Below are 16,716 nucleotides of genomic sequence, written 5' to 3'. Positions count from 1 at the left end.
CATGGCTTAGCGCTCGTGGGATAACCACCTGGCACGATAAGGTTATGTCTATCATTAAACAGGGGTCGGATGATGAACTACGTTCTAAGTTTTATCCGATAACACGACGCTGATACCAGTGTGTTCCATCACTGCCCCATGGGAACGGGTTGCCTTCTGCATCTCTCAACTTGAAGAGACACTCGTTATAGGTAACTAAGTGCATAAAAGGTAAAACTGGGATGAAAATTCTATTTTCAAGATTAGCTGTTCTCTTTTCATTTGCTTAGGTGGCTCAGATAGTGTGTGTGTTAAAGACGTCAAGATTGCACGGCCTCAGCTCTAGAGCCAGCCCACAAAATGGCAACTAGAAAGGCCTTGACCACAACAAGGCCATAACATCCCCCTTTGCAGTGAGGGCAAGGGGGCCACCTGTCCACTAAGGGACAATCCACCTGAAGTGTGTCGCCAACAGATGGGTCATCTTTGTCCATGAAGGAACGGCACTGATGCTCTTAGACTAAATGTCTCGGTCACTAAGTCAGGCCTGAGAAACCATTGATGGGTTTCTCTGACGAAGCAGTACACAACAGGTCTTTTGCAATAAGGTTAGCTGGAGCATGGTGTGGGATCAGTATGCTGGAAACCAATTTACACGAGTACACGAAGTTTTTAAGAGAATCAGCTTGCATGAGTTTATATCAAACGTTTATATCAAAAATCATAAACACTAGCAAAGTAATGAAGGGTAAGTGCTTCATGAAAGGATAATACGGAAGATGCTATTATAAGGGAAGGAAGTGTCTCTTGCAGAGAACGAGGATGGGAACCACTTGGAAATAGATGTCCAACTCTTGACTTCCCCTCATCTATTTACAGGGCGACCCTGCGTAAGTGGTTTGACCTCTCTGGGATTCCATTTCTTCACCCTCTACAAAATGGCCATCTTTGCCAATTCTGTGAGGAACAATGGACCTCATTCTCTCTCTTAATGCTAGGCAGACTCTAGCTGCACCTCTTAAAACTGCTCACAATTTCCCCACTCTAAAAACCACTCCAAATCTATAGGTAAGAGTTACAACGTGGTCCCTTAACATACCATCTAGCAGGTAATATATTATTGTCCACTATTAAGGAGAAGGTCAAGAGAGGTTAAGTGGCTCATTCAAGGTCACACATTAAGTTAGTAGGGGTTAAGGATCTGGAACCCAGATCTTTTTGCCACTCTCTGCTTCCCCCTTGCAAAACACCACTCAACCCCTTAATGCACAGTTGGCTGCATGGCTGTTACAACAGGGAAGAGAAAATGGAAGAGCGGCCCCTCCCCCTTGGCCTATATGAAAATCACCCACTTTTTAAACACCAAGCCTCCCATATATTGTGGTGGAAATGAAAGGCCTGTATGACTAAATATAGATGCCGAGGACCTTACAAATACTTGAGTATTTTAGAAAATGAGAAATGGGAAATGAAATTGGCTATAAGCAGAAATCAAAACTATCTAAATTCTCTCCAGAAACTGATGGCTAACTTTTTAATCTCTGTTGTTGGCAATCTGAAGCATTCATGGATTTGCTTAAATAAAGAACGGCATGACCGACATCTCTTAGTGGGATGCATTCAGTTAAACCGAGATGCCTTCCCGTATGCTTTTTAGTGGTGGTGAGCCTCCCAGCATATTGTTTTCTGCCTACAGTAGGTGTCCAGTCAATATCTGCAAAAAGAAGGCAGAGTGGGTGACAGGGAGAGAGCTCATTTCTGTTCTCTGGGATTTCAGTTAAGTGGGATATTAATTCCATATCAAGTGGATTTAAGGAAATAGTCTGTTAAATGCTTTAAGAGAATTGGAGAGAAGCCCTACCTATTCGGTTAAAGAGATTTGAATGATCTAGGGCACGAAATGCGGACGCCCCATTCCCAGGCTCCTCCAGGCTGTGTACAAGTGTGCAAAACTTGGCACACACCAGTGTCCCATCCCAGGCGGCAGCTGGGTTTCCTCAAGCCTTGGGCCTCTGATCAACTGTCCCCACTACACAGCATTGTCTTTTAGGGATGCCAGTTCAGAAACTGGGGCCCTGGGTGCTGCCCCTTCGTCAGGTGGTGAGGAGGACCCCAAAGCCACTCCCAGAAAGGTAAGAGTTGAAGCTGTCAGAGATTTCTTGGCTTGGGCCTTTCTCCTGTTAGGTGAAGCCAATGCTGCAGCATTAAGTTCAATAATGCCTTTTATCGGTAGGCAGCATTCACATGCAACTCAATACACCTAAATGGAAAATCTTAAAAGAGATTACAGATGAAGCACCGTGGTCCGGGTAGGGCCAACATTTCTGTTCTGAATGTATCGATCGATGTCTTTTATAGTTATGGTTTATGTGATGTAATGTCTCTGAGTTCCTTCAGGGAAGGAGCCCGTGGTAAGCCCATTGCCAAACTTGGCCGTGTGGCTCGGTAGAAAAAGTTTATAAAATAGATAGAAAGATATTCCTTTCAAAGAGCGACATTTTTTTTTTTAACCATCAAAATAATAGTTTCTAAAAAGTTGTTCCACTTGGTGCTCCAGCTCTATTGTGATTCAAACTATTTGAAAATTTTATTTACACTTTTTAAAACAATCACCCTAATTACTATGAGTAATAATAGGTACCGTCTATTTTCTGTCCATTCTGTGCAAGGCACTTTGCAAGGCTTGCTCCTATCTCATTAGCTCATTTAGTTCTCATTATGCAGATGATAAAGGAGGGTGTGTCTGAAGGAACATGGTCTTTGGAATCTGGCAGATTGAGGCTTGAGTCTTAATAGCTGTGTAACCTTGGGCAAGTCTGATCTTCAGTTTCCTCACCAGAAAAGCAGAGATAGAAACAGTACTAACTTCTTCACAGGCTGCTGGAAAGATTGACGTAAGACACGTGAAATACCGAGCAAAACACCAGGCTCGTAGTCCAACGTGCAGTGAAAGTTAAATATTGTGTTCTCATTATTACTTGATCATGCCACCAGTACCAAATATGACTTGTCTCCAAAAGGAAATTAAAACAATGGCCTTCGGTGCCATCGTAGGGGGGAAGGAGGTAAATCATCTTCCGTCTCCATTCCTTTCTCCCCAGGACGTTCATCCCAGGGAGACCTGGGCCAAGTGAGCCCTGGGGACAGCTATGGAAGACGAAAATCACGAGGAATGGGTAGCTGGCATGCCCTTGTGCATCACAGGGGCGGGCTCAGGAGGACGATGCCAAGAGGAAGGGTGACAAAGGGGACTTTCTGGAACTACGATGAGCTTCTGCACCTGCTCCCCGCATCCCTTCCCTCTCTCTCCCTTACCCTCCTGCAGGCCTGGGAGCAAAGCCCCAAGGGGCTCTGTGCTCCCCCTGCTCTTGGGGAAGCCAAGAGCCGGCATCCTGTGGAGACCTGAGCAGCAGCAGGGGGCAGCCTGGTCACTGTCTGCTTTGGCCAGCGGGGGGGGCCCCCCCAGAGCCCCCACAGCGCCTCTGGCTCTGGCAGCTCCCTGGGAAAGAAGAAAGCAGCATCTTACATGTGTGGCATATTCTAAAACAAAATAATAACCGGGAGATTTTATAGACTCTGACAGGGGGAAGAAGGGAGTGAAAAAAGATGGAACAAAGATGCCATTTTAAAGTTATTGGCTCCTGTTCAGGATTTTACTATTTTCTATGGCAAGGAGCAAGTAAAAAATTCCTCCTATTGATGAGTATTTTTCTACAGTCATTGAAAGCCAAAGGGCTCGGGGCTTCCGACTTCCCCTTGGGGAACCTGCGAGCCAGTGCCCTGGCTAACTTAGGGGAGGGGTGGCTGGCCAAGGCGGGAGGCTCACAGGCCCCCAGCAAGCGGCTCCGATGGGGAACGGGTGCAAGGGCACACACTGTGTTTTCAGTCCGGATTCTGTGATCTTTCTGCCAAACAGGGGTTTACAAAGCAAAAACCTCCAGAGAATTCTCATACTTTCTGGCTTATTCTCCTGGTGTTCATCTTAACAGGAATCAGCTGTTTGCCTTCTCACTTATACAGCACGTTGCCGAAGAGAATTTAGCATCTGGTCTGGCTATTATTAAAAACAAGAACATCCTGCTCTGTTGGGAGAACAGCACCACTGGCAATAAAAGGACAGAGATCATTTGCATTCAGGATTCCAGAGATGTATTTCAGTTCAATATCTGCTCTCCCTCCTCCCCCCGGCGGCTCTCATTTCAAAATTTCCTGATGCATCCATCATTTGCATCGTGGTCTCCTTTTTTCCCAACCAGAGACACAGAGCGGACTTTTTCCTTCCACTGGGAGGCAGGGATCACTGGAGTTGTTCAAACACCGATCCGCTCCTGCCGTGTGATAAAATTGAACTACCAGAGGAATTTTTTTCTTTTTTTACAACTGCGGAAATGAAAAAGTAAACAAGACTAGGAAGGCATTGGTATTTAGGCTCCAGCTTTTTGTTGTTGTTTTCGCCTTTTTCTTTTTTTAAGCATCGGGCTGGGAGCCTGAAGGAACCATATAATATGAAAAACCCTGGGAGGTTTTATTAGCCAATAAAAAAAAAAAAAACTGAGTTCCTATTAACCACTTAACTCCTTGAGAAAGTTCCGCACTTGCCTCCCTCCCGAGATCCTTCGCTCCCTTCCCTCCCATATGCCCACGAGGAGGGGGAAGTGGGCCCATCCACCCTGCCCTACAAAACCTGAGCGCACAGTCTATGTTCCAGAAATTGTGGTGGAGGGTTAGACTCAATGATAATCTCTGTACTTCTCATCTGTGAAACCACTAATAAGATCTTGATAAGGAGACAAACTTTCTGTGCCCCCAAACCCGCACACAAAAAGGCTCTTCAAGCACAAGGCTAAAAAGGAGAAAGGTCACTGGGACGTTCAAGATTTAAATATGAAATGACTGTAGGGGAAGACAGAGTGGGGCTAAGGTCTTACCGAAAGACCATAATGATGCCACCCAAGGCTCCTCTCTTTGGGGGGCAGGAAAACGAAGAGGAACTCAGAAACAGAAAGTGAAACTCGCCTGAGCTGTTGCCCGGTCAGAGGTGGACGGAGTTAGAAAAAAAAAAAAAAATCAATAAATAAATGACCTAATTTGGGAAGGAAATGATGTCAAAGGAGATATAAATCCTAAAACCGTTATATTAATTCTCCCACGGTTATGCGTGTCCCGTGGTTTTGCCGTTTGCTTTTTTTGCTTATTTTTAAGGAAGAAATTCACACATTTACACCAGTCCATCACCCAGCTGGAAGTTCCCGGTACTCTGGTCTCTCAAAGCCCCCCGAAGCTCTGCCCCCATATCCTGGACTTCCTAATTCCACCAAGACTACTGTGTCTTGCTTGCATTTTCCACCTCCCAGCTAACACTGGCACTTTGGGTGCTCCGGGACAGATGTCTAAGGCCTCGGGAGTACAGGCCACATGACGCCTGGCTGTAATTTTGTGTTCTGGTCTCACCGAACATTGTGCAGGCAAGACTACACCTTGAGGGGCCTGTGTGGAAGAACTTTTGCTTGTCCCCCCAGACTCCCACCTCATTTCCGCCCCCCCCCCCCCCGCTTTAGCATTTTGCTCTATGGTCTTGATTTCTTTCTAAGGATGACTGGTGGAGGGTAATTCTTCCCTTTCTATTATTAACTATGGAATGGGGCAGAATGACCTGGGGGGAAGAAAAAAAGGCCGTCAAGGGGATGGATGCCTGGGTGTCTCAGTCATTTGAGCACCCAACTTCTGCTCAGGTCACGATCTCGTGGTCTTTGAGTTCAAGCCCCACGTCAGGCTCTGTGGTGAGAGCTCAGAGCCTGGAGCCTGCTTCAGATTCTGTGTCTCCCTCTCTCTCTGCCCCTCCCCTGCTCGCACTCCGTCTCTGTCTCTTTCTTTCTCAAAAATAAACATTAAAAAAAAAAAAAGAATAGTTGCCTCTTTACCACTCGTGGAATGAAGGTAGTACTCTTTTGTAGGATTTGCGAGGAAAACAAACACCCGAGACAAATAAATGCCATGTCAAAGAGCACGTGTGTGTGTGTCTATGTGTGCATGTGTGTGTGTGTGTGTGTGTGTGTGTGTGAGAGAGAGAGAGAGAGAGAGAGAGAGAGCTTCAGTGTTCCCCTGCTCAGGCACCCCTTTCCATCCCTCCACCTCCCTTTTCCCTCCCTTTAGACACACACACACACACACACACACACACATACACACACACCCCTTAGGGTAGTTCCCTTGGCATCACCAGCAGATTCTTTTCTTTGTTAAATTCCTTACTAATTTCATAGCTTTTTAAAAACTTCACTTCCAAGGCCTCCCAATCGAATACCCACTACCGGGAAGTCATCACAGAGAGACTTCTCAGGGTGCACAGGAATGGAGGGAGGTTGGGGAGAGCTTCCCTTGCCTTTGCTCAGAGCTCGTAGTTTAGAGCTCGTGATTTATCCAGGTGTTGGTTCCTACCTGGCTTTCCTTGACACCTTCTCCAGGCCTGAGGTGAGAGCCAACAAAGGAAGAGCGGGGGTGGGTGAAGGAACTGGGGTAAGCCAGTGTGCCCAGCCCTCGTGTGCAGACCGGCTGTCTCACCACCTGCACATTCCCTGCACCAACCCCCAAAAGCTCTGGCATGAAGGCGTCCCTCCCGGCCCCTTCGGGAGTTTGCCTGAGAGCTCCCGGAGAGCTGGCCTGTGCTCACTAAAACCGTGGCAGTCAGTTGAGCTGTCCCCGGGAAAACGTAGAGACTTCACAGGACCATCATCTCATAAGCCTCCTCTTCCTCCCTGTGGAGATGCCCCTAAACCATGGTTTCCTAGAACTGGTCTCTAAAAATGATTCCCAAATAATTGGGACGGGAAAGCCAGCTGACTGGATTGTCCAGTTTGCCTGATAGTCACGGTAGGGTTGTTTGCTTAAATCAGTCAGGCCAGCGCCTCCATCTCGGCTGTGGCTTTTGGCTGTGTCATTATTGTTAACCACCCGTTTTCCAGAAGGAAAGAGAAGTCAGGAAAGAGAAGATCTGTAGGCCCAGCTCTCACTCACCGATCGTGAACGAGGCCTTCCCCTTCTTCCTCCCTTGCCTTTTCAGACTGTTTTCAAATCCCATAAATATAAACATGTGGCTCTTCAACCGCATCTGTAGATAATAACTTCAGGGGGCTTCCTGTTTACATGGCAATACCCATTTCCCAGCCAAAAAAGGCTCAGCAACAGAGAGCTGAGGTGTTTATTGGGCCAGTGTCGGCTGGGATTGAGTTAACAGGAAACACCCACTCTCAAAGCAATGTCTGATGATTAAATATTTGGGGGGCAGGGGGCACAAGGGGTCAGACGCACTGGAGAAACGTCTTTCCTTCCTCCGCCTGTCATTTCCAGTGAGAAACAGAAGCAGCCATGACAAACATGGCCAAGCAGTCCAGGCCTAACAAAGTCCCACAGCTGTGCTATTCCCTGGCTGCACAGCCCGGAACGTGAGGAGGAGGGAAGAAGTGCAGACGGGAAAGCCAGGAGCCCCCCTCACGACACAGCCAAACCTCAGGGTGCCATCAGGCGAAGGGATGGAAAGGGTTGATACACATCCATCTCTGGGAAGCCCCGCCGTCTTCTGCCTGGCTAGCCTGTTTTAATGAGCAATGTATTCTCACACCAGTTCTGTCAAGAAAGCCCGACCTAAGAATTTAAAGAGAGCCTCTAGCCCACTGGTTCTCAATGGGGGGGTACGTTTTCCTCCCAGGGAACATTCTGGAGACGTTTTTCATTGTCATGACTGGGGTAGTGCTCTTGGCATCTAGTGGGTAGAAGCCAGAGATGCTAAATATCCTACAATGCACAGGACAGCCCCCCTACACACACACACACACACACACACACACACACACACACACCAAGGAATTATCCAGCCTGAAATGTCAATAGTGCCAAAATCTGGCCCAATGCTTCTCCATAAACCAAAAAACTGAGACCCAGAGGAATAAAGCGATTTGCCCTAAACCATGCTGCTGGACAAAGCCAGAGACAGTGCGAAAGCCATTGTGCCCACCTGTCATGCAAGGCCTTTTAAAACGACACAGATGTCTAATTTAAAAGGATAACTAAGTATACAGCTTCAAAGAGTTGCAAACAAGTTCCCCAGCCTAGGTGTCACCGGAGTGCTTTCAGGATGTCTCCTAGTCTTAGAAACTAGCTGTTTCCAAGATTTCTCAGAAAACAATGTCAAACAGGTAAGAATGAGCAGATCTCAAAGGAGGCCTCTCTACCTCTTAGCATCATGTGGGCCACCGGCCAGGGCCTGACCATCTCTGCAGAACTGTGGTAAGCTAAGGCGGACAGACAGCACAGGACATAAAGAAAGCCACCACTCTACCCCAGGCCCTCAACCTTATCGAAGGGGAGGGACTTACCAAAAACAGACTATGGCCCACAAAAAAACAAAAACAAAAAAACTCCAAACTATAGTTATGCTCGCTAGTAGAATTTTTCTGAGGCTAGAGCTCTCCAGGCCAAGGCCCATTTTTACTTACCCTTGAGGTTTGATTGACTTTCTGTTTTAAGAACCCAAGAGAGACGTGGGAAGGAAAACAGACTACCGGCTATGGCCAGGCTGCCGGAGATCTGACCACAGCCAAGGGTTCACTTGTGGGCCCTTGTTCATGTGCCCAGAGATTAGACCCACAGGACCATCGAGACAGCTGTCTTTGTATCTGGACTGGCCCCGTAGATAGAAGAAGGGGCTTTACCGAAGGATGGGGTGAGCGCTCCTTCCTTCAGACACAGGCTGATAGGGAAGTGAGTTAGTTCACTGCTAGATCCTTCACCCACGCCCCTGTAGGAGTAGGACAAAAGAAGAAGGTAGCGCTCACGGAGATTTTTCAACCTCTCACCAGTAACATAGACCTCTGTTCTCATCCGGCCCTGGCAAGTCCCACGGCCAAAAAGTGCCCAGGTGTAGGCAGGAGTAGGCGTTAGACTAGAGAATGGAGCCGCGGCCGAGAAAAGACCCAATGTACACACATAACAAAACCAAAAAAGCCATTTTATTGAAAATTAAATTCAAACTTCAAATTAATATTACAATCATGAGAAAAAAAAAATGCCAAATAGTTCCATTTACAGTTGCAACATACAATACAAATAGTCCCTTTGAAGTTGAAAGTAAACTCATCCACAATCATGGCCTGTGGGACAAACCAGAATTTGTACAATATGTGCAGGGAAAGCAGATCTTGGGCAACAGCAATTGGAAAAAAATAAAAATGAGAAGCTTGTATTTACACAAAATGCTACAAACATTTTTGTTCCACAGAAATCTAAGAATGGTAAAGCATATCCAAAAAGGAAAAATGGAATTTTATTCAGAATACCTAAGAAATTACTGTAACTTATGGTTTTGGCTGATATATTTCAAAGTACTGCATAAAAAGCAAACAGTTATTTGTAAACATGAAGTAAACAAACATCTAAAAAATTCTCACACAGAAAATATTTTTTAAATGCATTCCTTTTTTAAGAACAACAAATTCAAGGTTTGGAAGAGTCGCTTTTATTTTATTGGTTATTGTTCTTTCGAATATCCTAGAAATAACTCCTGTTCTCGCTCATGCTCTGTGTTTCCATGCATTAACCTAGACTCTGAGTCCGTTCCTTTCCTGGGAATGGAGGGAACTCTAAGCCAGCGCACACATCTCGTCCCCTCTGAGTTTGCAACGGATGGGCCCTGACGGTGTGGATTTCTCAGCTTCCTTTGAAAAGGCCCCGGTGGGGCGAGACTGTCTACAGAGTAACCCATAGCTCATCTGTTGCGTCTCTCTCGGTTCCAGGCTGGAGGTCACTTCCCTCATCCAAAACCAACGCTGTGGTACTTGTTCGGGGGCCCTGGCAGAGGTTACAATTTGTGAGACAACTCAAACAGATCAGCGTGTCTGTGTGGGCCACGCTGTGAACTCCAGCAACGTTGGCACTACCAAGAACCATGCTCCTTTAACCTGAAGGAAATACAGAGCGTTGGCTACTACATGGCTTCACGGTAGGAGCAGTAGTAAGGCTTTGCTTTGGTCTTCGAATCACAGATCATACACATGACCCAGTGCAAATTAAGGGTTCAGTTAAAAAAAAAAAAAAAAAAAAGGAAACGAAAAAGAAAACTTTAACCCCCAGGCTTTGACAAAGGGCAGAATTTGATCTAAGAAATGTGACTTACCCCTTTGGAGTGGTTGGAGGGAGGGGACAAGTGCTTGAATTTTTCCCAAGGAAAACAAAAACAAAAACAAAAACAAAAACAAAAACAAAAAAACTTTTAAAGTGTTTCTGGGTTGCTGCCTGCAGCCACTCTAATAACATTTCAACACAAAAGCATCCCTAAAGTCACTTAGTATGTGTACTGTAAACTTAAAAAAGCCCTTTTAACATTAAAAAATAATGTACAAATATAGTACCTTTTTTTTTTTTTTTATTAAATAGGGTACAGCTGGCACCGGCGGTAACATTTTTAGGTCAATTAATTAAAATTGAAATGTGTAACCAGACACTGGCTTTTTTAAGTGCTGCTGAAACACACACACATATTTTACACTTACAAATAAATGGACAGTGTCGTGCTTCAAGCTACCACACACAAACAATAAATAGTATCAGCTACTACTGCCATCTTAGTTAAGAGAAAAGTGGCTTATTTATCTAAGCATACTTGGTATACAACCTTTAGAAGGCAAAGAGTTTCGTTTTGCTTTGTTTTGTTTTGCCCTCGGTTTTGGTTGGGAGGAGTCGGGGCGATTGCAAGGGAGGCGCCCAGCGAGAAGCACGGGGCCCCCCACGCTGCCCTGCGAGGCCTGGCGGCCAGTGAAGCGGGCTTGCGGCAGGACGACAGAGCAGGGGGTCTCTAGGCGCTGGAGGCAAATCTCTACACAGTTCTGTTCAGAGGGGCACCGAATTGAAAGGAAGGGGCCCGGACCTGTGGGAGCCCAGGCAGGGATCTGCCCGGTGGTGTCATCGAATGATCCTGGCTTGGATTAAGGATTCCCGCTTGAGAATCTGCCACGTGGTCGCCAGGAGCGGTCAAAGTGCATCTTACAGGAGGGCTTCCGATCCGATTCATACACAGTAGTTAAGATCCCAAACTCCACATGACCTTGCCTTCCCTTGACGCAAAAGGGTTGGCTGTGGCTCCCCACAGGCCAGGTATTCTCTCAGGTCAGCTACCTGCTGGAGCTTGCCTGCTACTTCAGATGACCCGCTCCCCCCTAAGACAATGACTGAATCTGCTCCTTTAAGGGCAGAGTCCGTGGAGAGCTGCCGGCGGGGGGGGCCTCGGGGAGGGCAGGCCTGGGTTCTCCTGACTTTCTGTTTGGCAAGGCCGGTGGGTTAAGAATCCCCGGGGACAATTTGGCCTTTCCTGTACTAAGTGCATCCTGATGGACCCTTCAGCCACAAGTGCGGCCGCCTGCTACGTCTTCCCTGTGAAGCCTGGCGATTTAGAGTTTTGCTTTAACTATGAAACGGCAGAACGTTTTCCTGCAGTTCCATGATTCACTTGTGCTTGTCTTTTTAGTATGACAAGAGTCATTGTTATTTGAAAGAAATTAGGAAACCACATCACTCCAGCATTTCATGCTAACAAAGGGCAACAATAAGAGATAAAGGGCTAAGAGTTGGTTTTTAAATCCCCAATTATTGCTTTAAAAGGCAAAGCTGTGTTAGAGGCGATCAAAGATCTGAAAGAACGAGACATAACATTTCCTTCATACGTCACAAAAACAAGCTACATCTAAAATATTTGGAGATGGACGTATTTTTGAAAATCACATTGTGCCTGAACTGAAACTGCTTAGCAATATTTCAGATATGGCTCTAGCCCACTGAAGAAATTTGTTATTTAGTAAAGAGCACTTTTAGAGACCGAAGTCAACACATCAGTACACTAAGAAATGTTTCAAGGGTCCAAATGTCATTAAATAATTATAAATATATCTTTAAAGTTATATGACCATTCACGTTAGCAAGTTACCTCAGATTTTACACATATTCATAATTTAAAAAAAAAAAAAAAGAAAACAACACACAGCCAAACACAAACACTATCTATACCATTATGGCTATAATAAGGTATTGCCATTTTCAGTTTTGCATAAAAGGAGAAAGGAGAAGGGGGTAAGGATCGAAGGATTGGGATTTCTTTTTGGTTAAATGGGAAAAGGAAACAAAAAAAGTACAAAAAAGTAAAATAAAATCATCTATCCTGATCAGTATTTTTGGAGTCGCTTTCTTAAAAGTAGGAACACAACAACAACAACAACAACAACAACAACAACAAAACTGAACCAAACAGATCGTACGAGAACTTGCGGTAAGTCTGAGAGCAGTTTGGAACAGTTACTCTGAATGGATCGCACCATGCGGGAAGCGTCCATTCTACCTCTTTGCCCTCCGCGTGCACCTCGACTGGCTTTGTAAGCTGGTCTGCAGAGGGCACTGGTCCATACACAGCTGCAACCGTGAGGGTGTGCGGTTTCAAAGCACAGAGAGGAAGCGGCTTTGCTCTTCTTCCTCCTGAACCTGGAGTCCACCTCTCTGAATTGGCATAGGAACGGGTTATTTATGATAACAGGCCAAACGACAACACAACAAAAATACCTTTTTCCTTTGTGAAAGTACGTCTTACATAGAAAACCATCTGAAACCTGAATACGATTGTCTCTCTTGGGCCTTCTGCTTCTCAGTGTCTACCCTCTTATGGTTGCAAGATCATGACTGAGTGGGTGAATGAAAAATCTTCTAAAAAATAGGCACTTTGTAGATAGCTAATTGATATACATATATATGCGCTCTCTCTATATATGTATATATCGATACATTTGGGATGCGGCTCCCAGACACCGCTGGGCCACTGCTGAGGAATTTCAATATGGTCGCCAAACAGATTCATCCATTCTGCCACTAGAATTCAAAACAGTTGGGGAACTGCTGTGGCTTCCATCAGCGTCAACACCATCATTCTGGGTGGGCAAATTTGGGTTTAATAGCGTGCTGCCATTCGAGGTGGTGGTGCATGGCGGAAGCATTCTGGAAGGAGACCGATCTCCCCCCGGCACCATGGGGAACTGATAGGATCCTGACGAAGTGCCATAGTAGAGATATGGAGTGCTGCTGGTCTGGAAGGGTCCACTCTGGCTTTGGGAAGAGCCGGGGTAGGGTGGTGGCAGGTAGGTGTGGTAGTGGGTGGTGGCGGACATACCGAGGGACATGCCTGAGGTGACTGGCGGGGTGTAAGTAAAGGTGGCTGGATAGTGCATTCGTGGGTTGGAGAACCGGCTCTCAGTGAGGGATGAAATGCTTGGGAACTGCCTGGGGTCTGAAAAAGGGCCCAGTTCTGAAGCACCTAAAAATTATAACAGAAGATGGGGGGGGGAAAAAAGTCTGTAAATATCAATTAAAATAAAGAGAGAATTGTTACAAGAAAAAAAAAAAAAAACAAAAAACCAAGAAACTTTAGCCTCCCAAAAAGGAACAGCAAAGCCACAAACAGACCTTCAAATGCACCGGTCACTAGACAGTCTTTTTTTTTTTTTTTTTTTCCACTTTACCGTCTTAGCGGCACGTATCCTTAAGTTCTTCACCCCCTTGAAAAAAGCCCAAATGTGTGCTAGGTCTAACGTGTAAACCAACCCAACACCGCTCATTATAGATTCACTCCTCAGACTTTAAGACTGAATCCTCATTGGTTTTGTTTTTTTTTTTTCTCTTTTCATTTCTCATTGCAGCTCAGATATTTGAAAGTGACATTTTTACTAAGTCACTCAACCTAATTTTATTTTCTCAACCCAACATAAAGAAACCCCAAAGTGATCAGTTTTGTTACTGGTACTCTTGGCAAGGCCCCTTCACCAATGAAGGAACTTCAAAAAGATACCCTAACATGTTCCTATTACTTCTTTTCCATTTTTAAAATAATGTATAATCTTGTTTTATTCTTCATCTTAGTAACAGATTTCAAAAAAAAAAAAAAAAAATCAAACCGGACTGAAATCAAGCCAGATTTCAACGTGTTCTGGAACTATCTTACTTTTCTGGGGGCACATGAGGAGAGTCTAGCCCTTAGAAATTCTCCCTAGGGTCATACACTAAATAAGTGGGTTTTAAAAGTGAGGGTGGGGGGAAGGCTTATAGTACCTAGGAATCAACGCATTTCGTGTCTCAATGGGAGACCCAGGACCTCATTTAGGCCAGCGGCCAACCGTAGCTTTCATGAGACGCTCTGCGCCCAGGGGAGAGGGGTAAGAGGGCGCCTCAACACCCATTCACCAGGGCCCTGTGCCACGTCCTAAGGAATCAGCTTCAGGCTAATTCCAAGTGGTACCTGGAGGCAAAGCTGGCTTTGCCCTGAAATGGAAAGGCCTTTAACTTCTAAAGCTACCAGTGTGCCTCCTTAATAGGTATTGCTGGTGCTTAAACTCATAAAACCATAGCCATAAACCACTTCATGTAGAAATCAGTTTTCTGAAATGCCTAAAAATTTAGTTGTGATCTTCAGCGACCGGGTTACAATTTTCTAAAACTGACAGAATTATGACAAGACCTTCTATAATACTGGTGTTCTCAAGACTGTGTCGCATCTAAAATCTTCCAATTCTCTGCATCTCACGTGTTTGCTTTTCTATAGTTTTGATCCATAAGGGAAAGCACTTAGGACTTCTTCAAGGCCTTAGTCGGGAGGTACTTCTTCAGCCCCATTTTTATTTAGCCCTTGTTCTTGGATACTCCAGTATTTATTCAAGGCATAATCCTGATACTTTTCTTTAAAGGTGCCGATTGAGAGTTTTGATTTTTGTCAAAATGCACACCGCCTGTGATCTCCCTAAGTGCCATGATGTGCGTTTGTAATCCAAAGTGACTATTTAAAAGCCATATAGAGTTAACAAAAGTTTTTCTCGAACATTGGACAGTACCGATCAGACAGCCCCGCCCAGCCCAGCCCCCGCAATTGTTAAAAGTCTCACCTGCCTGGCTCTTCTTACTGAGAGTGGAAGGCCAGAGGCAGAAGTCAGAAGTGGCAGTGTCATCATCTGTAAAATGAGGGGGACGAGCTCTAAGTTCCCTTCCAGCTCTAACGGTTCTAGCACCTTGAACTCCAAGACAGCAGGAGAAGCAAAGCCTAGGGGGAGGGGGAGGGGGAGGGGGAGGCAGAGAAGTTCCCACCCCTCTTCAGTGCTTTCCCGGATGCCCCAGGCCCATAAGCAGAGGGTAAGAAGCTAGTGAGCGGCGTCTAATACCAGAAGCGAACACTTTCAAGATGACGAACCAAAACTAACGCAGTCTGGGCAGCTGCTCTGTGCTTTTCATAAATTCTTCCATCTTCGACAGGCCCCTGCCTAACCCTCCCAAATGCAAAATCCTCGCCGGCTCAAATGTTAAAACGTGGAAGTAGTGATTATGACAGAGGCTCAAAAGGGAGCAGATGAGATTTAAGGTCCCCCCACCCCCACCCCCGCTCCGTGCTTATGCAGTCTGCCTTGGGAGACACAGGCGCTACGTGGAGGCCACAGAAGTTCCTTGGCCAGCCTTTTCACTGCACACAGCATCTGGTGAGCTGGGGCTGGCGGAGCTAACAGTAATAGGCAGGCCACTTCTGTACAGATTACATTCAATGCTTGGATCATGTGAGAGAAACCAGAGTAACGTGAACAATTTCAAACAGAAAGAAGCCCCACTTAAAACATCAACGCCTGCCCACCCCCCACCCCCCCCACAGAAGCACAGAGCTCACACAGATAGGCTTGTCAGTGTAAAAAAAAAAACAACTTCTCGTGGGTATTTGTACTTAAAATATGCTGTAGTCATAATTAAAATTCCATGTGGTTTCCCTTATTTTGATGCAGAAGCCTCATTAAAACCCCCGATGTGGGGCCTTGCCAGTAAACTCCAATATGGTTTTGAATTTATTCCTCCACCCCCTCACCTTCTCTGTTTTACCTGATGCATTCTGCTGATGTTTTTATTACCCGTCATATGCCAGGATCACTGTACCTTTTTGGTTTATAGATGCCAGCTAATGGAAATTGACATTCATTTTTCAATTATTGAGCTCTGGCTGTGGTTTATAGAAAACAATGCAACAAATTTCTGCTAGGTTTACAGAATTTTGACCAATCACTTCTGGTCATTTGAGACTGTAATGTCTTGAAGAGTAACTCCTTCTGGGCAAAGAGAGCTAATGTGGACTTTAAAGGGAGTAAACAGTCATTTTTACAACTTACAAAACGTAGAATTTTCTGGAATTGCCTTACTCAGTTCGTGCTACCAAGAAATGTTTCTGAAACACCCTGCAATGTGTTCTCTATGAAGAAATATTAACAACTCCATACAGTCTCACATGAGATCCCTTATATAATAATCTATGGTGAGGAGAAGGAAAAAATTCTAAACTTAAAAGGAAAAAAATAAAATAAAGCCCTCCCTAACCTTCAGTTTATAATAATTGGTGCAGAAGTAAACGATACAATTAAACTTTCTTTCTTTGAACAGGGTAGTATCTGTTTTTAATCTCTGTTTTGCACATGAACTTGGGTATTCTTTTAGACAGCCTTCTTGACATTGTCTACTAAACTACACATACCTGTGTAACTAGCCACATTACAACTACAAACTTAACAAAAGATATGGAGTAGAATACAACACTTGGGTGAATTTCTAGGGAGACAAACAAAAAGTGACTTCAACAAAATTTTGCACTTACAAAGATTTAGGTCGTGTCCTCCAGATTCTCTATAGTACCCA

At 45.2% G+C, this 16,716-nt stretch overlaps 1 protein-coding gene across 6 annotated transcripts in view; it reads right to left on the bottom strand.

Annotated features, from left to right (window-relative positions):
- Window positions 1-16,716, bottom strand: part of RUNX2 (RUNX family transcription factor 2) — a 233,988-nt gene that overhangs the window by 95,138 nt on the left and 122,134 nt on the right. For 2 of the 6 annotated variants that reach the window (XM_043591571.1, XM_043591574.1), the window contains 2 exons: window positions 14,940-15,005; window positions 8,965-13,321 (listed from right to left, as the gene is read on the bottom strand). The exons of 2 other annotated variants lie outside the window; for them this stretch is intronic. In XM_043591571.1, coding sequence (XP_043447506.1) covers window positions 12,843-13,321; window positions 14,940-15,005 — 545 coding nt within the window. In that variant the 3' untranslated portion in view covers window positions 8,965-12,842. Of the gene's footprint in view, window positions 1-8,964; window positions 13,322-14,939; window positions 15,006-16,716 lie in introns of those variants that run through there. 2 more of the 6 variants (XM_043591572.1, XM_043591575.1) reach the window with 1 other exon arrangement.

Source organism: Prionailurus bengalensis, chromosome B2 (genome assembly GCF_016509475.1).
Source record: "Prionailurus bengalensis isolate Pbe53 chromosome B2, Fcat_Pben_1.1_paternal_pri, whole genome shotgun sequence".
Taxonomy (NCBI): Eukaryota; Metazoa; Chordata; class Mammalia; order Carnivora; family Felidae; genus Prionailurus; species Prionailurus bengalensis.
The sequence above is the reverse complement of the archived record's forward strand: the minus strand, read 5'-3'. Positions and strand labels throughout refer to the sequence as shown.